The 27921-nt window shown below is 36.5% G+C and overlaps 1 protein-coding gene across 2 annotated transcripts; it reads right to left on the reverse strand.

The window, feature by feature from the left end:
* Nucleotides 1-121: 121 nt before the first annotated feature.
* cacna2d2b (calcium channel, voltage-dependent, alpha 2/delta subunit 2b) lies at nucleotides 122-27845 on the reverse strand. 2 transcript variants are annotated; one of them, XM_084118167.1, is made up of 38 exons: nucleotides 27489-27845; nucleotides 23197-23278; nucleotides 20494-20610; nucleotides 20355-20414; nucleotides 19738-19782; nucleotides 19248-19371; nucleotides 18239-18370; nucleotides 18077-18134; nucleotides 17213-17263; nucleotides 17041-17140; nucleotides 16441-16602; nucleotides 15776-15886; nucleotides 15508-15586; nucleotides 15271-15320; nucleotides 13973-14062; nucleotides 13814-13879; nucleotides 13657-13731; nucleotides 12565-12639; nucleotides 11981-12052; nucleotides 11688-11759; nucleotides 10561-10622; nucleotides 10401-10477; nucleotides 10249-10309; nucleotides 10064-10161; nucleotides 8928-9018; nucleotides 8789-8851; nucleotides 8599-8702; nucleotides 8100-8198; nucleotides 7898-7989; nucleotides 7731-7778; nucleotides 7569-7640; nucleotides 6483-6635; nucleotides 6310-6362; nucleotides 6084-6139; nucleotides 5008-5131; nucleotides 4826-4935; nucleotides 4600-4682; nucleotides 122-2454 (listed from the first exon to the last, which is right to left on the reverse strand). In XM_084118167.1, the coding sequence occupies exons 1-38, from the start codon at nucleotides 27584-27586 to the stop codon at nucleotides 2353-2355; spliced, it is 3267 nt and encodes a 1088-aa protein (XP_083974293.1). In that variant the 5' UTR covers nucleotides 27587-27845; the 3' UTR covers nucleotides 122-2352. The 2 variants fall into 2 exon arrangements, with proteins under 2 accessions (XP_083974293.1, XP_083974292.1); XM_084118166.1 differs by having other exon boundaries at nucleotides 5008-5134.
* Nucleotides 27846-27921: the final 76 nt, after the last annotated feature.

Here is a 27921-nt window from a genome sequence, read left to right on the forward strand (position 1 = left end):
ACAGGAAGCAATCATAAAATATGATTACTTGCAATTGTTTTACTGCTGTAATAAAAACCTGCTGTTCTCTTTCATAATCAAATACATAACTCTGGAGTAAAAAATAAAAATCCATACCAAGTTGACGTGAAAAATATGAATGTCTTTATCTCACCAATTCTCTTATAAACATCTCCCAGAAGTGAATGACACAATATGATACAAAGTTAGCCTTTCTTGATAGACTTGTGCCATCTGTACAAAATGAAGTGATATGGAAGACCGCAGAAAGGGAGGAAAAACCCTTTCACAAAGTGTACAAACATCTGCAGAACAATGAAATAAAAAACAAACAAAAAAATACTTAAAACATTCCTATTCACATAATTAAATTCAATGTAACACTGAGAGAATTTTACATAAAGACAGTAGTATAAATACTCTTATTGGCATTAAATAATTCTGTTAGAACACTCATAGCTCACATACAAACATTAAGCCGATATTCAAAGACAAGCCTGAATCAAAATCATCCAAAGAAAGCGGCTCAATACTGATATCATGCTCTCCTTACACTAATTCAGTAGCGCTCACTTGCATTTCAGCGTAGTTGACATAATTCAAAGTATTGCTCAAGCCATTACAATACAAAACACGTCAAGCGAAACCCTTTCAGAATCTCGGCCCAGTCTGATTCATTTGGAAGTACAGTTGGTTTGGAAGTGTGGCCACATTAAAAGATGAAATACCACCAACTAATTTTTTTGGTCTAGATTGACCTTTGTTATAGATAATCAATGAAAAGCAACAAAACATCTGCGATAAAAACCAAAACATCTCAATAAAAGCATGAAAGCGTCTCAAAATTCACACTCGATACATTTCGCAAGCAATATACATAACGTATCTTTTAAACTAAATAAAAATAAATACATATCGACCCTTCGATAGCATCTATGAACTCAATGAGAACATAAAATCGGTCCATCGAATGGCTGTAAGGGTCGAGTGTCTTTCCAGTAAATGTCCTGAAATCATTATTAAGTTTAATAGCAGTTATCATTTTTTTCCCCAGCATGCAGCAGGACAGCGAGACATCAGCTTGCATTCCATTTCATTAAAACACACTGAACTTGATCAACTCAGTGTGGAGTAACCATATTTACATCAAAGAATTTAAAACCATTTGAGTGCCTTTCTAAAGACAGAATCAGTAGAACATGTATAGTAAAACCCATACTGAATGCTAAAGGACGTGCGCGGGCGAGTCACGAGAAATCACCCCAAATTCAACAGAAAAAAAAAAATTATAAGAAGAAAATAAAAAGTATTTGTAGGAACACTGTGGATATTTCGCATTATTACAGTATTTTCATGTATTTTTTTTTACTGAATTACAGTAAAATACATTTAAATAATCACAAATTAAGGCAGTATAACTTGCTAAAATTAGAATTTTTTCCACATTACGGTAATGAGAATTGTAAGGAAAATGTGCTTTATTAGTTTTAAAATCTTAATGGTCCTCAAAATAGGCTTGATTTTCTTTGTGAATTTTTTAGTTTGTTTTGATTTAGGGTGAAAAACTTATGTATGCCAGGTTTCATGACATTCACCCTTATGCTGTAAACCAAAGTCAAGTTAACATTCAATACTGTGACTTTCTTCAGCATTCATTCAGGGTCACTCTAATCCACGTCCAGTGCTATTATTGGTCCATTCGGACAAGTGCGCCAAGGCACTGTTGGGTAACAAACCAGGCAGCAATTTTATACACAATATATGCCCTTAAAACATTCGACAAAGCTGTAAATAAACAAGAAGCGAAATCAAAATCTTTTTTCTTTTTTCCTAAACAAAGCAGTTTGCGATAATAGGGCATTCTCTTTTGGCAAGAAAGCCTTGGAACAAAATTTTTCAATGAAAGCTGCGTGTCCCTTGCATTTGAGCATACATCAGGGTTTGGCACTAAATCCAGAACAAAGCAAGACTCAAATAAACACTCAATGCGAGATTGTGATAATAACCGTCAAAACTTGTGTCGTGTTTCAGTCTTTCGAAACAAACCAGGTCCTTTCCTGTTTTTGGATTTGGCAAGCAAAAATACTTCACGGCAGCAGAAAGGTTGTTGTTGTTTTTTTGTACGTTTTCCGAATATAAAGGTGAACCATGTAAGACAGTTGTTTTGTTTTTTTTGGGATCTGCACAATGTCAGGGGTTACTAAGACATGTTTTCCCATCATGCTCTGCTGTAACGGTACACAGCTGGAATGCACCTCACGATGAGAACTGGATAATCAGACGGATGCCAGGAGAGGACCCGGAGCGTTGTACGGATGAGGGACAGGAACACCAAAGGCAGTGGGACTCAGATTACGATCGTAGAATGAGGTAAAGCGACAATAACTGAATCCAGAGCAGAACTCCCATGGGACAGTGTAAAGAGTGAGCGCTGCCACACTCAGACGTGTTCTCCTGCGGGAAACAGAAGGATGTTCTGGTTAACATTCACTATAAATGCACATTCATCATAATGCCAGGCTGTTTGTTGCTGGTTGCTAGGGTGTTGCTATGAAGTTTTAAAGTGTTCCAAGTGGTTTTAGTGCATTGCTATGTGGTTGCTTGAATGTCCTTGGCAGTTGCTAGCACAATGTTATGAGGTTGCTAGGGTGTTATGAATGGTTTCCAGGATCTATATTGTTTCTTTGGTATTCTGAATAGTTGACAGGACATTATTATGTGATTGCTTGAGAGTTCTGAGTGGTTGCTAGTTCGTTGCTAGGACAATGTTATGAAGATGTTCTTGGTTGGTTGCTATGTAGTTTCTAGAGTGTTCTGGGTGGTTGTCAGGATGTTGCTATGCTGTTGCTTTAGTGTTCTTGATGGTTGCTAGGACAATGTTATGAGGTAGCTAGGGTGTTCTGGGTGGTTGCCAGGATGTTGCTATGTGGTTTAGAGCCCGACCGATATATCGATATTAGGCATTTTCCAAACTATAGGTATCAGCATTTATAATGGCTGATAAATGATGAATGTTTAAAAAATAAAATAAAAACAGATGAAACACCCTTCAACCATAATATGAGTGTTGGCGTTGCATAGTTTGTCCACCAGAGGGCACTCTACAACGTCCCTGTTGAACAAAACACCAGCTGATCCAGCCAGAGTTAGGCCGAGCGATCATCCCCAACTGAGATCATCTGTGAAGTGTGTTCATGGTAAGTTGGCAACTGTCACGAGATACATTGCTTGAATAACAATTAAAAGAACATCCCCATCAGTTCTCTTAACTCAAATAAGCATGACAAAATTTGTGACTGCCATGTCCAGTTTTGCTGCTGTGCTGTTACATGTAAGCCAAGAGTGAAACGGAATTAGCTAGTAATTGCGTTACGTTGTTATAGTGTAGTTGACTGACTGTCAGTTTAACTTGGACAATGTGACTGAAGATTGTATTTCTTTAATAGCGTGACAGTTATAGCAATGAGATGTGTCATCTCTCCCCGGCCCGTTATTTTGAAAAAGTATGTTTTACAATAATTTTCAGTATGACGTTATCCATTGCTAAATTATGGCTATCATAGACTTTAGCTAAACACAAAGCTAGCTAATGCCATGGCTATCAGTGCAAGACCGCTAACATTAATGAACTTAGAAATCACAATGAACTTATTCTGCCTAAATAAAGTAATGATTACTCTATTTATAACTAGCATATCTGTAGTTCCAGTCCCTGCATTGTAAAGCGTAAGTTAGGCACGCGAGAAGTGAACATTTAGACATAGAGAGTCACATAATGGATTTAGTGCATCACTAAGTAGTAGATTTTAGAAGGCAGGCAGCAAATGATGATTGAAAATGGTTTGTTGTAGCTTGATGGATAGAATTAAAAGAGTGCAGGTAAAGGGATAAGCAAGTTGACATTTCTACATTTCATTTATTTTGATGTTCCTCTGTTCTGTTGTGACAAAAAAACAAACAAGTTTATTTTTAAACTGCATTATCATATTATTTTAGTGAGGACTCATAAATAACTACAATTAACTAATGTTAGGGAAATCGGTTTATGTTTTGTTGCGCGTTTCTGTATTTTTTAAAAAATGTATATCGGCCGATATATCGGAATATCGGATTTTTAAATCACCAAATATTTGGATTGGTATCGCCTTAAAATGCTAGGTTGTTCTAGGTAGTTGCCATGTTGCTATGTGGTTGCTTGATTGTTTTTAGTAGTTGCTAGGATAATGTTATGAGGTTTTTATGGCGTTCTGTGTGGTTGCCAGGATGTTGCTATGTGGTTGTTCAAGTGTTCCTGGTAGTTGCTAGGACATTGCTATGAGGTTGTTAAGGTGTTCCGTGTGGTTGCCAAGATGTTGCTATGTGGTTGCTCAAGTTTTCCTAGTAGTTGCTAGGATGTTCTGGGTTGCTATGTAGTTTCTAAGGTGTTCTGGGTTCTTGGCAAGATGTTGCTATGTGGTTGCTAGAGCGTTCTGGGTGGTTGCCAGAGTATTGCTATGCGTTTTCTAGGGTGCAGTTACATTATAAAAATCATCTTTACAAAATATAAACTAAAGAAGCAAAACAAACAGTGTTTTATCAGAGCAACAGACAACAATTCACCTCCGAGTTGTAGTCGAAGCATTTGTCAGGTCCTTTCCGATAGCGGGCAGAATTTAACACATCACACGGGTTCTCTTCTTGAGCTGGAGAAGAAAGGATTAAGGAAACGCCACAAGCTCTGTCTGTCATCCATCCATCAATCAAACAGAAAACAGAGTATTTGAGGGTTAAAAGCAGATCTGTTAGTGCAGCTCTGTGTGCAGGGGATCATGGGAAGGAAGGATACACTTTGTTCTGACAGGCAGGAGTTTCTCGATCTCGCAAGAGCTGCAGGGCAGCGTCTCAGCCACCACAAACAGCAGGTTTGTGTTTTCTATACGCTTGGCGTGGAACAACCTGACAGAAAGAGTGTTTTCAGAAAAGTGTGTTCAAATGCACAAAGGACTGTTCACACACACAAACACACACCTGGAGCAGTTCCCACAGTCCTGCAGCACGTTGAAGGAGTTGGTGGTGTTGGTGAAGTAGAACTGACTGTGAACCGTCACGCAGCTGCTGCTCCCTTTAGTGTCTGAACTCTCAGCCCAGGCGTCTGCTAAAAAACAGGCATAATGCAATCCCAGAATGATCAAAGCTCATTTAAAAATATATTCTATGAAGTATCAGAAGAAAATGTCTATTTAAAATCTGTGTGCTGTGTATTTATTGAGTTTGGAGTATTGCTTCATTAGTTTAGAAACATGTTAACGCTATTTGTGTGATGCACCTTCTTGCTTTCTATGAGCGTTTCAAATGTTGAATTATGGTTAGAATGCAGCTTTAACCCTCGTGCACACCGGGGCGATTATCACTCGTGCTTATCGCCGACATTTAACACCTTGTGACTAAACAAAGGGCGCCAATGTGAGTATGCACACTGACGTGCAAAACGGCAGGCGTAAAAGTGCAATTTAAAAAGAAAAAAACGCGGGTTCGTTTTTTTGGTTTGACGCGCCGCGTTAAAAACTGGCCGACCAATGAGAGCTGCTAAAGTTACAATATCGGCATCTTTTCCGTCGTCTTTCCTCATTCAATAGAACAATAATCTCTTCATAGCTGGAGCTTCTACTGCTTCTGCTTGAAATATCCATGTTCTGTTTGCCAGTTAGCAAAAAGTGTGTGAACGGTTTTACACGTAAATACTGGCTCTCTTCTTCTTCTGTGTGACAAGCGAGTGTCAGAAGCGTAAAGTTGTGCAGCGCCACTTTGTGTACTTGCATACTGTTTTTCAATAAGCGCCATCTACTGTCAGGGAGTGAATTTGCACGTGCACTCTGCGTATCGCCAGTGAAAATTGCTTGGGTATGAACACAAAGACGTGATAAGTGATAAGCACGAGCAATAACAGTCCCAGTTTTCACAAGGCTTTAGAAGGTCCTGCAGAGAATTACTTCTCCAACCAGCCTAAACAGCTAAAATGTGCTCTATAAAACAAGCTAACAGACCAGCCTGACCTGTTGTAGATGTTTTTTTTAACAACGTGACAAAATCAGAGAAAAACAAACCTGTGGTGAACCAGCTGCTGTAGATAAGTCCATACAGGGACTGCTGGAGAACAGACCTGAAAGAGACCAGCGACATTAACGCATGAGTATCTGAAACAATGTTATCAAGACATGAATGGATTTACCAAAACTGAATTTCACTTTTTTATATTTGACGTATATCTACTGAATGGTGCTCTATCAACCAACAGGGAAGGTTTTATCAACATTCTCCAGTTGTACTCACCACGCTGCTGCTGACGTCCACCAGGCCAGACTGAGGAAATCAGCAATGGAGGGCTAATGACAAAAAAAGACTTTTAATACCAAAACACTGCTGCATTTCATCAGTTTCCCTACATGAGATTCAAATGGACACCATTAATGAATCAATGGAACATGAACAAATGAGTTTCTCACCACATAATATCCCCGGTGTGCGGCTCCCGTGTGGCTGCTGGCCGTCGGCTCACAGGCCGACTGAAACTGGAAGGTCTGATGGCGGGCGTAGATTGAGTTGTTGTAGAGGGCGAACATCAGGTAGGGGTCGACCTCGCCGAAGAACAGCCCCACCTGAGACAGACGTGGACATAAAGACGTGCTTATTAATATATTAAAGGTGACATATCATGAAATCTGACTTTTTCCGTGTTTAAGTGCTATAATCGGGTCCCCAGTGATCTACCAACCCAGAAAATGTGAAAAGTGACAACCCAGTAACTGGTAAGCCTTTTCCTGCAAGTATGTCAATAAATAAGCCGATCAGATTTCGCTCGCCTTCTATCGTAGGAAGGGGATCTTATTCTAATATTACCACCCGTTAATCTGCACGTTTACACCCACGGCGCCGTCATTTGGTTTTTGCCAGCGACAACAGTGAGTGTAACCAGTTCTAACACAATGGCAAAAGTTTGAGCAAAGCATGCCATATAATGAATCATGATTAATGTGTAGCTAACACAAATGTGAATTTAATTTGAGTATACTATCTAAATCTATTATATTCTAAATATAGATATCGTTGCTGTCGGGCACCATATTACGCCAAGTACGATGCACTTTCTGCCTCACATGCGGCCGTTCTAATGACGAACATAAATTCTCCGGTAAAAAACCTCGTAACTCCATTTGAGCTTGATCTTGGTGACATGTTAATAATATAATGACACAAGTGTCTGACTATATATAAATCCACAATATAAAAATACAGACATTATAGTGTTCTTTCCATTTCCTAAAAAGAGCAAATGTATGCATTCAATTTGGTGAAAGCACTACATAAGTGCACGTAAATGCGTTACTAATTTTAACGCATTATTTTTTTCCAAAACTAATGAATTAAATTAACATTAAATCGACAGCCCTACATATAATATAATATAATATAATATAATATAATATAATATAATATAATATAATCAAACATTTTTATAAGTTTGATTTTTATATATAGATAGATTTCAAGTGACTATATAAATATTATTTTTGGTGTTTTGGAGCATCTACCTTTTTCCAGTGATCTCTCTGATTGGACATAACCAGGAAACCACCATCATCGATCAGGTAACACAGCAAATCCTGAAACACATTCAAAACCAGATCAACCAAAACATGTACAGCCAAGAAGATCTGTTATCATGTAGAGTTTGAGTGTGCAGGTTTTCTCACATCGCTGTTCACTTCACAGTCCATCTCACAGGATCTGGACGGGCCGCACTGCACAACACAAACATGAAGTTACAACATCTCACCACACTCATGCCAGTACAGATGAACATAATGTGAGAAGGGTGACGTTTTTCTTCTATAATTCCTCTTTTCCAAAAAAATCGTACCTTATGTGCGGACTGTCTGCTGTCTGATACGTTGCTGGCGAGGATCTTGAACTTGTCGACCCAGGCCTCAAAATCCAGCTTAACGCCGACCACTAATAACAGGAACACACAATGAGGATTGTCAGAGTGCAATGTGATTTTAAACCTCCACTGTAATGATTTATTAGCTTTGTGTCAAATAGGTTTTTTCTGAGAAACACACCAGCAGGCCTCATGGTTTTGCCTCCGATCACGACCTCCACAGCGGTGGTGACCAGAATCCCCACAGTGCCGTTCTCTGAGATTAACAGATCATCCATCGCTAGACACAAACATCAGAGTCATTCAAACGGTGAAAATATGGGCTCATATCTACAGAACACGGTGTCTAATATCTGATTTAATGATGCTAAAATTTAAATGCAATTTAATTAACAAAAAATAACATTTAATCAAAAAATTATAAATATATATAAAAAAACCACACAAATATTTTCTAAATATACTAATATTATTTCAATTGATTCAATAAAATTCTATAATTATTATAAATTGTATTTAATTATGCATTTTTTAAATATAGTTTTGTTAAAAACTTTGAAATACTGTAGATACCAGTACATTTTGCAGCAGAGACAGCTACTGTATTGTTATAAACTAAAAATAGGTTGATTTATTGGAAGGCCACTTTTTGCTTAGTGTTTGTAATGTATTAGGCTCACAGGCTCGTGTTGGCGCTCTGAAGATGTAGCCTTTGTTGTCCAGACTGCGACGGAAGAAGTTTGAGTTCAGAGGCTCGGGGTCCTCGTCCCATGATTCAGCAGCCCTGAAACACACACACACACACACGTATTATAACGAAGCCTCCGGTAACTGTAATGTCATTACAGTACCGGCAGCGCCGTCACTCACATGTTGGGGTAAACGCGTGTGACGCCTCCATTGGTGGACGCGAACAGTGCCAGGAAGCCGTACCTGCAGAAATCAGATTGTATTGAACAGCTGAAAACATTCAAAGTAAGTCAACAGACTCTGACGGGTCTGATCTTACGTGTTGAGGTCTTTGTTCTGCCAAACGCGTGTGGCGAGCTGCCAGAGGATCATAGAATCCAAGATCAGGTTATGAATGAGTCCCTGATCACCTGTGAGCACGGTTAAAAACATGAAATTATGAGACTCTCACAGTTAATAAATAAAGTCTTCACATTTCAAATGGCGAGAAAATATTAAATTGTGCATTATGATATTATGAGGATTTTGTTTTTATTAGTCATTGGAAATATATATATATTTTTTAATTATGAGTGCTGTAATATAACAATGTCATATTTAGTAATCAATACTAGCTGTAATATTAAGCAATCAATGCTGTAATATGTAGCCATTAGCTGTAATATTTAGAAATCAATATGTATTAATCAATATAGTCATATTTACTAAGAGCTGTAATATTATTTAATAGTGTACTATTTAATTAGAGCTGTAATACTTATAAATGAATGCTGAAATATTTATTAATAAATAGTGTAATATTTAGTAATAAATGTTTTAATATTGTAAAATTTAAATGGAGCTGTAATATTTAGTAATCAATGCTGTAATATTTAGTGATCAATACCGAAATATTTAATAATAAACACTGTAATATTTAATTACTGTAATATTTAATTAAATCTGTATATACAGTATAATAATAAATACTGTTATATTTAATTAGAGCTGTAATATTTAGTAATCAATACTGTAATATTTAGTGATCAATAGTGTAATATATTATTAAAGCTGTATATTTATTAATAAACACTGTAATACTTAATCATTACTGTAATATTTAGAGCTGTTTATTTAGTAATAAATGCTGTCATATTTAATTAGAGCTGTAATATTTAGTAATCAATATTATATTTATCAGAACTGTATATTTAGTAATAAATGCTGTAATATTTATGAGAGCTGTATATTTAGTAATCAATGCTGTAATATTTATGAATCAATTTTGTAATATTTTATTACAGCTGTAATATTTAATAATGAATGCTGTAATATTGAAATTATCAGAGGACAAAAAATAACTGTTGCTATCATGTTTTATTACAGATCTGTAATGTTCAATAATAAGTGCTGTAATATGTAATAATCAGTGCTGGTGTCTACACGTTCTCCGGTCTGGAGGTGAAGGTTACTCACAGTCTTCAGATTCAGGTGAAATCTCCACCATCAGAGACAGGAAGTTCGCCAGGAACTGTGTGTTATTCTCAGCCAACTGCAGACGCTTGCAGTATTCTCTACAGAAAGAGAGTCAGTGAGCGCCCATACATATACACAATAATATTTAACAGAGGAAGTATCATAATGGATCTATGTGCTCAAACCTGGGGGCCAGAAACACATGACCGGCGGACTCAAAGGAGTTTGGCAGCAGAGACTGTAAATCTGAGAGAAGGGCAGGAGGGATTATTGAGGGTGAAACAGCAGGATCACTAATCTTACACAAGACATCATCCGTATTAAAGGAAACACTCACACTGCAGCTGTAGCATGACATCGCTGAGATCAGCCTGGATGTAATATTCATTGTACGGAGGAAGTACCAGACCCAGACTGCAGGGGGCGACACATGAAAACAACCAATGAGCTCAGAATGTTTAACGTCAAACGATCAGAACAGCCCAGTCGACTCATACCTGTAATCAGTGTCGTTAATTGGTGTCCAGGAGTAAATGCGTGTGACTTCATCAATGTAGCGCTGCAAGAAAAAAACATTTCATTATCAGACTTTTTTACACAAGGTTTTCAACTGTGTATTGATGGTGCATTTACTTAGATGTAGCAATTGCACAAATCTCTTAGAATCTGCAGTTTTCTTGTTAGATTTCAAAACTAAACGTTTTTAGCTGTTTCTAGCCATTTTGTGTAAGTCTCAAATAGAAGTGCACTTAAAATTTTAATTTAGTGCACTTAAATAGTGTGTAGTGCACACTATTTCAGATGGATTTTTAAAGTATGCATCCATGCTTTTCAGTTATTATTAGTAAATGTTTTGCGTTGAAGAGGTCTCCACACCTCTTGAGGAACTTGTCATTTGCTCAGAAAATGTTTGCGTTTCACTGAAAAACTTGCGTTTTGAAAAACGTTTGAGTTTTTGAGAGAGAACACAAAGGTTTTGTGAGCGAATGCAAAGTTTCTCGGGGGTATGCAAATTTTTTGCTAGCGATCACAAAGTTTATTGGGGGAATGCAAAGGTTTTGTGAGCGAACGTGAAAGTTTTGCAAGCAAACGCAACGTTTCTCAGGAAAAGCAACATTTTTGACAACGATCGTAAAAGTTTCTTGGGGAACAAAGGTGTTATGAGCGAACGCAAAGTTTATCGGGGGAATGCAAAACTTTTGCGAAAGAAAGCAAAAGCATTGAAATGTTTTTTTCCCGTTGCTTTAGGGGCTCCATATAAAATGTAAATATGTAAAATTACTTTTAACAACAAAATGTATCTAGATTCTAAAATTTTCACACAAACATGCAAAATAAATCGATTTGTGGTTTTAAGATGTAATTTTATGTAAAAACTGGAGTACTCTTACAAAATCCTCAATTTACTTTAACATTAGTAGTTAAGTATATACTTCTATTGTATATTTGGGACATAAAGCAATTATGCAAATTGGGATCCAGCTAATTAATGACATCATTTAGGGCATCATAGACATGTACATCTGAAATTTGAAACTGTAATTTTGAGCCATTTATAGAAAGTCATGTCCCAGATATCACACATGTCCTAGTTTCATCTGACACATTAATTGCACACACTTGCCTCGTCCAATGATTTAATTAGAGTTTTGATCGTCTTTTCTCCTGATCGGCCATCAATCATTTGCCGACGAATCTGAAGAGGATCAAAAGCAGGCGTTAGAACGTTATCCATGAGCTCCTGCTGATTTAACATACATTATCAGACATGATTCAGCCAACCGTCATATTTAACACATGAAGTGAGTGTGCTGGTGCCGCCCACTCCGAAAACAATGATTCATTTATTATGAACAACAGAGAAAGATGCGAGTTCATTCGAGGATAATCAGAACTGTAGATCAGTAAAGACGGCACCTCCTGTTTACTACTGTCTTCTACTTCTGCGTCCAGGAAGTCCAGTGTCACCGGCTCTGGCAAATCCTCTTCCTGCAATGAGACAAACATCAGCACAACCAGGGTTATCATCGCAAACTAAAACTAAGAACATTTTCGTTACTTGAAATAAAATAAACGGTAACTGAAATACATATATATTTTTTTTAATTTCAGCTACTTGCCAAGGCAATAAATCTATTTTTATTTAGTTTTATCATTTTTTTTAATAAAAACTATATGAATGTATATATAAAAACAAACAAAAAAAAGACAAAAATGCACAACACAATTACTAAAACAATAACTCAAATTAAAATGGAAATTGTTATTAAAATATATATATTATACTGAAACAACACTGAGACAAACACACAATCATAAGCATGATTAATCTTACGAAATCTGTCAAGAACATATATGGGTCATATTGCATTCCCCAAAATAATACAAAATACAAAAATGGGCTGTTGGTGCATTTTGTTCATGAAAATGAAATTATTAAAAGACAAATGAGCGGGATTGTTTAGTCCTTTCGGTTTGCACACAGACAATCAGAGTCTCACTCGAGGCTGCAGGTTCGGATGCATGAGCACATATCCATTTGGGTCAATGGCGAAGATGTATCCGTTTGCTCCCAGCTACACACAGAGAACGAGAAAAACAGTCTGTGATTATGTTTCCTGTTTCTCATAGTGGAGGGATAAAAGACTAATAATAATACAATTACAATATACTGTATGATATAAATCAACAGTTGCAACTGAGACATACTTGAGACATAATTGCTAATATTAAATGTCATGATAAAATGGTAATCATGCTTTAACCTTTAACATGATTATAATATAATATAATATAATATAATATAATATAATATAATATAATATAATATAATATAATATATGTTTTATCAGTTATACATTTTTTAAAACCTCCTTAACCATATTAAGAAAAACACACTAATAATATGTTTACAATATAGTAAAAATTCATGTTTACAATGTAACATCATAAAATATTGTTATATCAGTAACATACGTTTAAAAAAATCTCATTAACCACATTTACAAAAAATAATAATTTACATGAATATATTTATAATATATATATATATATATATATATATATATATATATATATATATATATATATTAATCAGTTACACAATTTAAAACCTCACTAACCACATTTAGAAAAACATATATTAATAATATATATTATAATTGCAATAAAATATAAATGAATATATGTTTATAATGTGATATAATAAATGAATACACATTTTTATTAAAATATGTATTTTCACAAATATTTAAAAAAAACGTAACTATTTAAGTTAACCATCAGTGTATATTAATATATTATTAATATGATAAAATATGAATGTTTTATCATCACACACATTTTTAAAAACCTCATTAACCACATTTAGAAAAACATTAACATAATATTATATAACATAAAATAACATCATATAAAAAAACAATATAATATAATATAATATAAAAGTGTTAATATGTTAACTTTTTAATGTGGTAACATCTAACCTTTTTTATTTTATTATTAAGAGAAAAATCTAACTAAAGAGGTAACACCAACAGAACTAAAAGTAGCTCAAGATAACAATTGCAGGTTGTGAGTGTAGAAGACTTCACCTTGTACTGTGGCGTGAGTCTCTTCAGCTCATCCAGATGAACGTCGACCCCCATCACCCCTAAAAGCAGCTGATTCTGGACACACAAACACTGCCATCAATGATCTGCACACAGCAGAGTTCAGCGTGATGATGATCCATCAGTAATCGAGCGTCACCTGAGAGTTTCCGTCTATGGTGAGGTTGAAGACCGGCATCGTTCCCGTCACCACCAGCCCCAAACCCTGTGAGCGAAACAGAAACTCACGTTTAAGTACGACGGACCCAGAGCGGCCCATATGTTTCAGAGACAGAAGGCGAGTCGAAGCAACTCTCACCAGAGCATCCTGATAGACGTTGGTCCATTGCACCTGCTTGGCACTTCTGCCTGCCAGAACCATGGGGCGGCCCAGTACGTCCAGATACTCCTGTGACACACATTCAAGCATTTTACCTTCCGGAAAATACCACCATTTGTGTTTGAATTAAGGCTGAGTGATTTGGCCCAATAAAATAAAATAAAATTAAAAAAATTATGAAAATAACAATATATACATCTTGATATTTTTGACTACAGTATATTGAATATCTCAATATTATGTATTTTTTCCCCATTCAGAGGAACAATAATAATTATATGCACGACAATAACAAATAATACTTACTTGACCCACACAAATTGCATAAACAAATAACACTATGTTGCTCTCATATTTGCAAATTGTTAAACAAAGAACATTTTTGCGTGAAGCACAGATTTTGTATAAAATCAGTTACAAAATTAACTGAAATAAACCGATTCCCTAAAATAAATCAACTTTAAACTCAAATGTTGTTTGCTACTGAATTTTGAATCAATTTGAATCACACTATTAAAGAGTTGCTGATTTGTGATTTGAGAGACAACATTTTTGAGTGAAGCACGTCATGTAAAATAAATCAATTACGAATCAATTCATTGAAATTAACATTTTGAACTGATTCACAGAATCAACGAGTTAAGCATTTCAAATTAACAAATTAGTTAAGAATTGATTAAATGAAACACTTTTTCACTGAAACAAATCAAATGTATAAATCAACTTCAAGCTCGAATCATACCATTAAAGTGTTTTGTTTCTCATATACTCGCGAGACAACAAACATTTTTGAGTGAAGCACGTCATATAAACAAATCAGTTACAAGTCGATTAACAAACACTTTTTCACTGAAACAAATCAAACGTACCAACTAAATTGTGAATCAGTTTGAATCATACGAAGTGTTTTGTTTATAACATACTGTACTTGATTGTGGGAGGAATTGATTCGTAACAAATCAGTTACGAATTAATTCATTAAAAATGAAAATATCCAACTCATTTACAGAAATTAATCAGATTTACCTGCTCTAACATTGATTTTGCTACTGAATTTTTAATAAGTTTTCAATTACACTATTAAAGTGTCTCATATTTGTGAGTTTCGACGGAAATTTATAATTGTGCAAACAGCCTCTTGTCTTTAGTAACCTTAACTAAATAAACCAAGGCGCATTAAAATCATAAAATCATTTACTATGTTGCTCAATTTGATATTGGCAGCCATAACAGGAAAAAAAAACTTGCACACATTAATGTGTGTGTGTGTAACTCACTTGGGTGTTAATCCTTATAGCACAGATGGAGCGGATCTCAAAATAGTATCCTGCCGAGACAGTGAGACACTTAGTGAGATGTCACATGTGATTTCTGTATTTTTCAACATGCATCAGCATATAAATCTACTTATATTATCATAGTAAGGGCAGATTTTTGTTTTTTTCAGGAAGAAATCGCATTTTTACAAGAAAAAATCTCCACTAGCGTCTCCTCCAATTGAGCATTTGTCTCACCCTTATTAGCACATGCGATCCACTGCAGCGGAGTGACATCATAATTGTGCTGCCCCACCGAGAACGTGAACACACGGACCTGCAGATGCCATCACATATCCCACAATTACCCCGGCAAATTAGACAGGAAACAAGCTGTTTCACTGGAGGAAAGGGCTAATTATGAGGAACACACACTTCCAGAAGACAACAGCAGAGCAGAAACACAAAACGCTCAACACACAATGAAGATATAAATCATAACATGTCAGGAAAGTGATGATCAGACCGTCTTATTGGGCCAGTTGTACTGCTCAAAGATGTCCTGAGCTCGGTCCTCCCCTCCATCAGTAAATAACATGATGATTTTATTGCAGTTGGCTCGAGGAACATTCGTCTTCTGTGAACGAGAAACAGAGAGAGAGAAGATTATAATACTGTGTCCGAACCAAAAGAGCAAGCAACAAATCATCACATCTCTTTAATCAAATGAACCGTGATTTTGTCAAGGTCTGGTTTCAAGCCGGGTAGCTCCGCCCACGGTGAAATCTCATTGGTCCAAATTCTCAAAAAATGCAGGTGTGTGTTAAAGAGATATTCTGGGTCCTGTACAAGTTCAGCTCAATCTGAAGCATTTGTGGAGTGATTTTTTTTACAAACTTAAATTCCACCGGGTCAAAACTGACCCAGGAAGTAAAAAGGTGCAAACAGATTTTAAAGGCAACATTATTTTTATAGTCATATTAGGGTTTATGGCATTGCATTATAGCAATGAAGTTGTGGAATGGATATAACAAAGGTGAGTAAGTAATTTTCTGCACTAAAATCATGTTAACACTCATATTGTTCACGTCATTTGGTTGTACTATTGAAACTGAGTATTTATTTAAGCCATATAAATTCTGCCACAAATGCTGTCGATGAACTTCTTGTATAAATTGTGTTCAGACTCACGTTGAGCAGCTGGTTGAAGGCGAAGTGAAAGCCGGATTTGTAATCGGTGGTTCCTTTGGCCTGCATCTGCTGCACAGCCTCTTTAAAGATCTTTTTGTTGCGTACATTGGCCTGAACGAGGTGCCTAAAGCAGGGCACCACTGCCTCTGCCTTCTCATTGAACTACCACAGAACAGATAGGAAATACAGCTCAAGTAAATGTACAAGTTCATGAACTATAAAAAAAAATTCAGAATAAACAGTGAATATTTAACACATAACTAACTTAGTAGCTTTAGAACAGCTTTTGTATTCTATTAAATCTGCAAAAATTTCAAGAATATTTTATCAGTCATTAACAAAAGTGTCAGTGCACTGCTAAAAAAAACAGCCTAGGCTGGTTGGCTGGTCTTAGCTGGTTTAAGCTGATCTCCCAGGCTGGCCAAGCTGGTGTTTAGCTTGTTTTAGCTGGTCTTTTAGCAGGTTTCCCAACTTGACCAGCTAAGACAAACCTGGTCAGCTAAAAAGTGTCCAAAATCCCTTCTAAAACCAGTATGGGAGACCAGAAGCTACTTTCACAATCCAAAAAACATCATGGCATGTTTGAAATAGCGCACTGACCCTAGCCACATTGACATAATCGTCGTCGGAGAGTGTGTCGAGCATCTCTGTGACTGAAGCTTTGATCAGTTTGAGAGTGAGTCCACTGACGCTGCCGCTCCTGTGGACGGAAAAGACGTCACTGTTGAACAAACAACACAAACGCACAGCAAAAAAGCGCACACATACTCACACATCTACGAGGATGACCATGTCTTTCGGTGATGACGCTCCTTGAATGTACCTGAGGAAAACAGCGACACATGTTTGAGTATCAACATGCCCTAGGCCACAAACAGCCCAAATCAAAGCCAGCCAACTGTTTCTATAGATGTCTAGATGATTATGGATTTAAAAAAAAATCTGATTTAGTTTCATTTGACAGTTTGACATGATTTCATGTCTCCAAATGAATATTACCACCATGTTAAATGCATAATTCAATTATTTCTTTGAAGAAAGCCGAAGATGTGAATAATATATACAACATTTACTATTTTATGAGCACATTTTACAGGAAAATCGAGTTTTTTTTCTAAAACATCACTTCAACTAGGCTATATGACAAAAGTTTTGCAAGAAAAGTCTGGCTTAACAACCAAGGGGGAGGAGCTTAACGAAGGGTCAATCTAGTGAATGAGTGCTTATTACATAAATAATATTAAATGAAAGAAATGTATATAGTAGTATTCTTATATTGTCTTGTTGAATGTATTGACAAGCATGGTAAATTAAAATATACCATGGTGTCAATTCTATTGAAAGACATGCATTTAAATAATAAATTGTAGTTTAAATAAACTTGTAGTTTGACATTATCACAAAGTGCACTTTGTAAAAGTGTACTTAAGTGTCATAAAGTGTTCTCTCTTTAAGTACATTTAAGTGGCCTTTTATTTCATCAATATTATATTATTTGCAAATACAGTTTTTTAAATATACTTTTAAGATTTGAAGTACACTACAACACATTTAATACATTAACCACACTTTTTTTTCACAGGGCAACTTATTATCTGATTCCTGTTAACACTCTAAAGATACAGAAAGTGTTTACCAGGGTCTCCGTCGTACATCGTAAAGGTCGATCTTATCTGGCGCTCTCCAGGGAGCAGCTAAAATGTGAAATGTTAAAAAAAAATTTGGGGTAATAATATATTTTAAACATACTGAAACCTTCAGTCAGACACAGAAATGTATGCACAGATAAGCATGTTACCTGGGTAATATCTCGTGACCCCCGTGGCGCTCCCAAACGCTTGCCAGAGTAATGACGGGTCGTCTCTGCTGTTCTCCATGAAGACTCGCTCTAAAGCTTGTGTCCAGTTCAGCTCATTCAGAATCACTGGAGCTACAGACAGACAGACACATTACAACTAGGACTGTCAGTCAATAACAATTATTTGGGCAATCGAGTAATCAGACGATTATTCTGATTATTAATCGAGTAATCAGACGATTATTCTGATTATTAATCGAGTAATCAGACGATTATTCTGATTATTAATCGAGTAATCAGACGATTATTGTAATAAAATAGACCTAAGTGAACAACAGCCTATTAATGACATAAAATGACTTAAATGACTTTGTTGTTGCCCAGAGAGAGAAAAAAAAATATGTGGTGTCGGAGGAAAAGATTCACGAGAGATGGTGTATTTTTCCCTGGTTTAATAAAATGACCCAAATGTCACACTCGTCCACATACATGGGGATTGAGTTGGAAAAAGCATTCAAATAAACATTCAACTCAGGTCACAAAATATAAAAGGAAGAGTACAAAGGACGATCGAGCGGTTATCTCTTCTCCTCACCTGTCGAATCTATTACTGACACTCAACGCACATATGCAGTTCACATTTTACCTCAGATTACCATTAAAGCACAAAGTGACCGTTACAAATGCCGCACTTTGCATTTCCAGATAAACTTTATAAGCAACTCAAACTCAAAACTCCACACATGTAAATGATAACAGTGCAAAACTTTGCTCAACAAAAACACTCAGACAATTGACTTTTCCTCAACAGAGGATGTGATTGGATAACTGGACTAACCAGCGGACCAATCGCATTGCACAGCATCTAAAATGTCGGTTCGTGCTTTCTGAAAAGTCTGTCCTCAAAATGATTTGGTATAATCACTTCCCACAACCATCTCACACGATTACATTCCCAAACATAGCTATTGGCTCTTAGAGATCTAATAGCATCAGACTGGTTCCTCACCGCCTTTGTAGATGTCTGTGGGGATCTGGACGGCGGTGTGTGAGAAATTCACATGGTTTTTAAAGATCGGGTCGTACACGAACTCCAGTTTCAGCGACATCTGAGAATCGATGTCTTCACCATCCTGACGAGAATAAACGATACAATCAGATACATTCACACACACATTTTACAAATGAGGCCATCTTTTCAGCTTGAGTTTGATTGTCAAAATCATAGTCATATGGTGATAAATGAATATGCAAAATAGTAGTTTTGAAGTTAGAAGTTTGAGCAACTAGCTTCTAAAAAGAAATTGTGTATGAATGCATGAATATTTCCTATATACATACCAAGAAAGCGTCATTTCCATTAACATTACATATGCTTTTTCTCAAATAGTTCAAAATGTTTCATACAGGCCCACTTTCTAAAGCATGTAAATCTACATATTAAAAACTTTTACATGTTTTTCACATCGGCGATAGATAGAGATGTACTCAGTACTTACATAGTCCATCTCTGCTTTAGAGTTATAATATTCAATATTTTCCTCCTGAAATAAACACACAGAACAAAAATACAAAAACCTGCTGTTTAAAATCGGCTTGAGTATTTGAAGAGTCAAATACAGATGTCCTCCGCATGACAAACGCTCATTTAAGCACAATTCACTCATATGAGCCTGTGTGTTGTCAGTCGGGCTGAACATCTCTAATGAATCAAATCAGTCAGAAAAACGAGACGTCACAATCTATTGGGCTTAAACAGACCCTCAAGCTACAGACTCACAGAAATCATGACTCACAGCGAGTGTGTGTAAAGCTTGTATCTGGATCAGAGATATACGGATGTGAATATGAGAGGAAGAGGTGCATAAAGGTACACAGATGGAATAAATGTAAAAAAGAGAGAATGAATCCGCTCTATTTGTGCGGTTCATTTGAATGAATCAGTTGAAGCAACATAGGAATAATTGGTCTGAATCGACTTGGATCATACATGCAAAATCAATTTTAAAAGTGAAATGTCGAAGTGCATGAAGAGTCTGGAAAAAGCTTGCAAAATTATTGTGGAATGCACAAAAAGTGAGCATAAAAACTATTGGCGCCGTTAAAACCATCTGACCTTGATTCCATCTTGCCAGTGATGATCTTTCTGAAGACGCTCCGCTTCACTCGCCAGTTTCTGACCCAAAACATAGGCGAGAACCGTCAAGAGTAATCCTGAAAGAAGTGCGTGTGTGATTGTGTGCATGTTGTCTTACCTCAAGCGCTTTGCGTTTCTTGGCCAGCAGTCTCTCAATGTCAGTCGCCACTTTTTCTACGATGTCTCTAGGGTTATTCCTGACCAGACTGAACTGTCTTCTCTTCTCACTGTAGATCTGAAACAACATTGACATCCTTATTATAGATATACTGTATATATAATACTTGACTTGCTACTGCTAACAGATACACGGACGCGCTGCTGTGAGCATGTAAGATATGCTGCTGCTGCTGCATAAATAGACATACATAGGCTAAATCCTGTAGCAGATCTAGGCAGGTGGAGCTGGGGGAGGTGGAGGGGTTCAGAGGAACTCTGATAGTGCGCTGCAGGACTACCTCTGCAAACAATGAACCAAACGATTTAAATGTTAAGCAAGCAATCTCATTGGCTGCAGAATCACCAGAGGCCAATCAGCTTGTGCAAAAAGATGATGATGTGATTGCTTGCAGATTGAATGTAAAGGACCTATCAGCCCGGGCGGGCAGTGCCGGTCCTCCCTATACACAAACTACACAAGGTGCATAAGGCCCCTGGGGGGCCACCAGGGGGCCACCTTGCTCTCAAAGACTATTTAAGTAGCATATTACAATATGTAAACACATTTTTTTATAACATGCAAATATAAATGCAGAGTCGTGTTTACTTAAGCTTTCTTGGGTAAACTATATTTATCATGCTTTAGTTTCATTTGTATATCAACCAATTGGAAAATCATTTCAGCTGTGTGTTATAGTTTTTCTGACAGCTAAATGGTGACAGATCATTATTTTCATAAAGCATTTATTAAGCTGTCAACAAACATTTGGTTGACAGGTTGATTTTACTTGTTCTTACTGGCAGTTTAATGCGTTTTAAAGGGTTTTCCTTTATATATTTATATACTTTCTCTAAAGTGTACTAATGTTCATTGAAATTCAAATCACTGTACGTTATTTAACAGTCGAGGCTTCTTGAAACCTTCTCAAAGGTTTGCTTAGGGCCCTCAGAAGTGTTGGGCAGGCACTGAGCCTGCACCCTCTAGAGTTTCATGATTTCATATATATATATATATATATATATATTCACCATCAAGAGGATATTCATCAGCTGGAGGAAACAGCGAACGAGATGCATGTTTGTGTTTTAAATTATTAATGCTCATCACTGGGAAACCCGTGTAACTTCCTGTCAGATATGACGCACTAAAAATAAACTCATTTAACAGTGATTTTTGAGTGTAAATGAGTGTTTGCGCTCCAGTGTGAGATGTGAGACAACAGCTGCTGTAATCCAGCGGCGTGACTGAAGAAGACGAGCCTCATTAAGCCGGTAAATAACCTCTGAGTCCAGAACAAGAGCTGTTTAGAGCTCAGATCAATACAAGAACATCAAACACACGCTCACTTACACACTGACAACTTGAACCTTCAGACGCTGGATTTAAAACAAGACATTGAGTCAAGATGAGACCCACGAACTTGTTATTCCAAAGAAAAAATTAAAATAAATCAATAATATCGTAGCCTAACATTACACAATCCAATGTAGTCCTGCTAAATAAAATGAGATTCAGCATTTATTTAGCTATATTTATCTGTTTGCGTTATTTTGACTCCTGGTTTTAAAATATGCAAACGTGATATTAGCACAAATTAAAGCCAAATGCAATTCGCAATAATAAACATTTTTATGTTAAGTTCAATTTGTCTTTTTCATTAACTTCGTTTTTTCGAGGTTAGTTTTATTTACAGTAATTAAGTGTTTTCTAGTTTCAGGTTAGTTTTTAGTCAACAATGTTACAAAGTTAGTCCTGGTTTAACAAACAGGGCATAGAATAAACCAGGATTAAACCTTAGTTGAATTAGGACATTTTAGTAGATTTTATAAACATGCCTTAAAAAAACATTACTGATGTCCATCTTGAGACAAAACAATGGCACTGACATATTTTAAGATATGTCAGAGCAAGTTGCTTTCAGTTAAAACAACTCAAACATGCATTTTGGTCTGGGACTAGACTTAAGCCATGTATGTGAAACCAGGGGTTCATGTGTCAACTGGTATCATCAAACATGTTTAACTGTCAAATTTCAGCATTTTTATTTAATGAAGGTGGCTTTTAAAGTCACCATGAAATCAAAATTAAGACAATTCTTATTTTTTTATGGAAAATTGAGTATTTATCAGGATAGATCAAAAGACTTGGCGATTACATGGAGTGTATTTCAGCTTTATTTTAAAATCTCAGCTCTAGAGGTTTTTCAGAAGATCATTAGCCATCATTAGAAACATGTTTATCTCAAATAATAATAATAATATGATGATGATGACCAGACAAATAATACAACTATAAAGGAGCTGTCATATGCCTGTATTGATCATCAGCAGTGAAGCGTTCTGTCTACAGTGCTGTGGCATTCTGGGTAAATGAATGACTTTAGCATCAGAGGGGTGAACCATCTGTTCTCTCAGTGATGTGAGCAGACACACACACACACAGACACACCCACGTACAGAGCTTCAGGATGCATTCAGACGCTGCAGCCTCTCAGTGCTGGAATGGCAGGATCATTATATTCTCCAGCACAGATTTTGCAGGAGTGTCTCAGTTCCTCATTGTTTGTGGGTGTTTGACATGCGGGCCAGACCCAGAGTAATGAGCACACCCTTGACAGAGATAATGGAAAAGCCACACACACACACAGAGAGAGAGTCTTACCCCCTTCAGTTGTTGAGCGCCGCTGATGTGCTGCAAGACTCTGTCAATCTCCTGTTCAATGCGACGAGCCCAGTGCATGATCCTACACAACACACACACACAACCGTTACACAATGGGGGGGGAAAAACAGGTTTGCTGTAGGTTTCATGACAGGCTTCAGAGGTTTATATCACTGTAGCTGAATATATCATGAATTTTTAATGTTATTTTTACTTGAAATTCAAAGAAATGGACATGTTTATGTCGCGTTCAGCAAAGAGCTAGCAGATTCTCAGCAATTCGCGCTGTGAATTATGGGAGCAAAAAGTTGTGAAGTACTGAATTTCAAGTAAATTATTAAGGCAAAAAAATGTGTTGACAATCGCAGCCCAGACCTCTATTTTGAGCGGGAGCACAATTGGTGCCATCTTGTGTTGTAGAGTGTAGTGAAAATTACCAGCTCATAGGACTAGGTAGATTGTAATGCATTTTTCATCTAACGGAAGCTAATATCTAGGTAAGATTACAAAACTTTCACCTTAAATCAACATTTGGGTCACAGTGTGGTACACAGTCAAATAAATCTCCTCAGGTTGACACAATACGAGCGCTCCCTGATATTACTCGGCTGACTGTACATCAGGGCTTTCAAATTCTGTCAATTTTATTAGAAAATATCACACAATAAATACCGTTTTGGCCGGGTCAGTTCACCCAAAGGGTCAGTTCCCCCCAAATTTTTAATTCTGTCAGTAATTACTCACCCTCATGTTGTTCCAACCCCGTAAGACTTTCATTCATCTTCGGAACACAAATTAAGATATTTTTGATGAAATCTGAGAGCTGTCTCACTCCTCCATAAGCTTATTTGTAAGGCCCAGAAAGTTAGAAAAGACAATGTTTAAAATAGTTCAAGTGACTGCAGTGGCTCAACCTTAAGTTTATCAAGCAACGAGAATACTTTTTGTGCACAAGAAACAAACAAAAATTTCGACTTTATTCAACTATTCATTTTCTTCTGAGTGGGCCTCGGAGTGAGTTCACATAGTGTAAGAGCGCAGCGCTTCTGGGTTGTACGTCAGAACGTAGGCTCACTATTGGCCGACGCTGATCATGTGTGTGATGTGTCTAATGCTGGCCAATAGTAAGCCTACGTTCTGACGTGTACAAGACACACACAGTGCCCACACAGAAGAAAATGAATAGTTGAATAAAGTTATTTTTGTTTGTTTTTTTCAAGCAAAAAGTATTCTCGTCGCTTGATAAACTTAAGGTTGAGCCACTGTAGTCACTCGGACTATTTTAACTTTCTGGGCCGGCAAGATTCAATTACAGAGAAGCCTATGGAGGAGTGATCCAGCTCTCAGATTTAATCAAAAATATCTTAATTTGTGTTCCGAAGATGAACGAAAGTCTTAAGGGGTTGGAACAACATGAGGGTGAGTAATTACTGTCAGAATTTTCATTTTTGGGTGAACTAACCCTATAATGTGGCGTATCACTGTAGCACCTCAGTTCAAGCGGCACGTGAACCGATCTGTGTTCCTCTTTCTTACTAGTTATAGCACCAAATAAACATGAATGAACACCAGAAGCAGTTGAAAGATACAGTACAGTTTACTTAAATGTATCATGTCTCATGCAATCGTTCAATGAATGTTTCAACCGCGAAAAGACATCAATAAAACAGCATGTGAAAAATGTAACAAAGCCATTCAATGACTAGCCATTCAAACTCTACAAAGGAGCATTTTGCTAAATATATGCACTATATTACATATTTACTATATTTTTACTCTTATTATTTCATTAAAAATATTCTAACATTATTATACACAACACTTTTTACTTTTATAAGAACGAGTTGTTCATTTTAATGATTTAATAATAATAGCAGCTGACAGGTTTCCTTGTATGTTTAGAGCATTAGTTGAGAGAGATTTCTTTCTTTGAGAAAATGTGTATTGTGTAAATTTTGCCAAATTAATCAGTTTTGAAACAAGATCAGAATCGAATCGCAAGCTTATGAATCGAACCTCTGTACTGCAGCCCTGCAGTATACATTATTATCAACATTATGATATGATAATTTCACATCTTTTGTCTAAACATTGGATGCTAAAATCACTAAGTTAAACAATACATTTTCAGTGACCTCAACAGAACTGTCCTCATTCGTACTACACACAGTATCAGTGACAGAATATGATATAATATCCCCACAGCCGGCTAAACCGATCGATATAATCAATGTACAGAATGTGATGTTTATACTGTCCACAAACGCACAGGCTACAAACAAACCGTGCTGCTCAACGAAACTGCCCTGATCTACAGATGCAGATGAATTATTGAACATCTGCGAGGTCTCGTTCAGCTTCATTAAACCGCCCTGTTACAGAACAGCATGTACGGTTAAATCATAACCCTGCAGTCTGATCATAAATATCACCTGTTTCCACGACAACAGAACAGATCTGCAAGTGATTACAGCCCGGCTGCAGTTATGTTATATTACGTAAGTTCAGGTTGTTTAGCATCCATTGCTCGAACCTAAATCAGAACTGTCAATTAACACGAGGAGATCATAACGAGCGGACGCTTGGAGAAATCTCTGAGGGTCCAGCATTTAATAATCAGTGTTAAATGAGAGGATAAAATGAGTTTGGGGGGCACAATAATATATCAGTTAATATGAACAATTGTTTATTATTGGTATCAGAAGCATAATGTAAAGGTTTATTTTTGGTAAAACCCTTGCAATGTTTTTTAAAACTCTTATTTTTTTGTTTTAAAACACTTAAAATAGTATACATTTATAATATCAGCCATATTATCGGTTACTTATCGGCCATAATAACACTAACTAGGCCTACATTTTTCGCATGTCTGATAAATAAAGTGCGTGGCATCTTTGTTTGGGTATGAGAGTTATTAAACAGAATCAATGATTACAAAATGATTTGCATAATTATTGGCATACTGGTGCATTATTTTAGCCAATCTGATAGATGAAAATGTTGACTTTACTGAAAAAGGGGTTAAATTCTTAATTATATTAGAGGAACTCAGTCTGCAATTTTTCAGCAAAGCTGTAAACACACACACACACACACACACACACACACACACACACACACACACACACACACACACACACACACACACACACACACACACACTTAATCTGGTTCACTGCACGTTTAGCATCATGTGTTACACAATATGTAAAGGTGAGAGTGTATCAGGGTGTGTGTGTCAGTGATTCAGGCGATCTGATGCACTCTCAGCATCTGATCTGAGCATGCCCAGAAACACACACACAAACACATCTTAGATCTTCCCCACTGCCTATTACCTGACACACACTCCCTAGAGACACGGACAGAGAAACAGGGAAATGAGGGGCTGTTGTGACCCATATTCACATTACAGAGAAAGAGCAGCTTTAAACCACAGAAGACAAACTGTGAGCATAGATAGATAGATAGATAGATAGATAGATAGATAGATAGATAGATAGATAGATAGATAGATAGATAGATAGATAGATAGATAGATAGATAGATTAGTTGTGACAGTAATTACTTTGTGATGCTCTAAGTATTATTGAACCAGTTCATATGCCAGAAGACTGCCAGAAGACACACACTGAAATATACACACGCATCCATCTATCTAAACGAGATAATAGATTGTTATATAAAAAGCAAATTAGAATGAATTCAAACACTAACTCTACAAGAAATTATTTTAGAATATATATATATATATATATATATATATATATATATATATATATATATATATATATATATATATATATATATATATGTAGGTGTTTGCCATATTTAGCTCACTTCTAGGGGATAAATTTGTCCCCAAACTATGACTTATTAAACTTGCATTTACCCTAAACTATGAACAAGAAGTTAATGTCACCATACTTCTATTAAGTGTGTCCTAATGAGTTTTTCCTATGTGTAGTGTTGTGGAAATTAACATTTTGAAGTGTAACGTTGAGAAAATGTGTGTAATGTTGTGGAAATTAGTATTTCTTAAATGAAACGTTGTGGAATGAGCACTTATGTGTAATGCTGTGGAAAAGATTAGGCTATGTCTTTCATATAATGTTGTGGAAATTAGCTTTTCTAACCAGTAACGTTGTGGAAATTAACATTCTTACGTGCAATGCTGTGGAAATGAGGATTTGTTACGTGTAATGTTTTGGAAATGAGCATGTCTTACGTGTATTACTGTAGGAATGAGTTATTATTTCATGTAATGCTGTGAAATTGTTAGTGTTTCTTACGTGTAATGCTGTGGGAATGTGAGCGCGTCCACTGCGGTCCACGATCCGCTGAAAATCACCATAATCAGCGGCAGACACGCGTGAGCCCATCTCGCCATTTTCCATGAAAACACTTCAATCCCGCGGCGCAAATATCCTCACGGTTATCCAGAAGAGCAGAATATACAGATATGACGCAGTAGTAGACGCTCTTTTTGTCTGTGAAGTACAAATTAAGTGAAACGCAGAGATGTCTGTGGGCGAAAGATGCTGCGCGTGATGATGCTGCCGTGCACGCGCGCCCGAGACACCCCACAGAACTGCGCGCGACCCCATTCATTTCCCAAACACACTGAAACACAAACCTCGTTATCAAAGAAGATATATGTACATAATATTCATCTCATATACAAAAATAGGCTATTAACACATTCTGAGCAAAGAGAAAACACTA

This window comes from Abramis brama (genome assembly GCF_963993115.1).
Source record: "Abramis brama genome assembly, chromosome: 6".
Classification (NCBI taxonomy): domain Eukaryota; kingdom Metazoa; phylum Chordata; class Actinopteri; order Cypriniformes; family Leuciscidae; genus Abramis; species Abramis brama.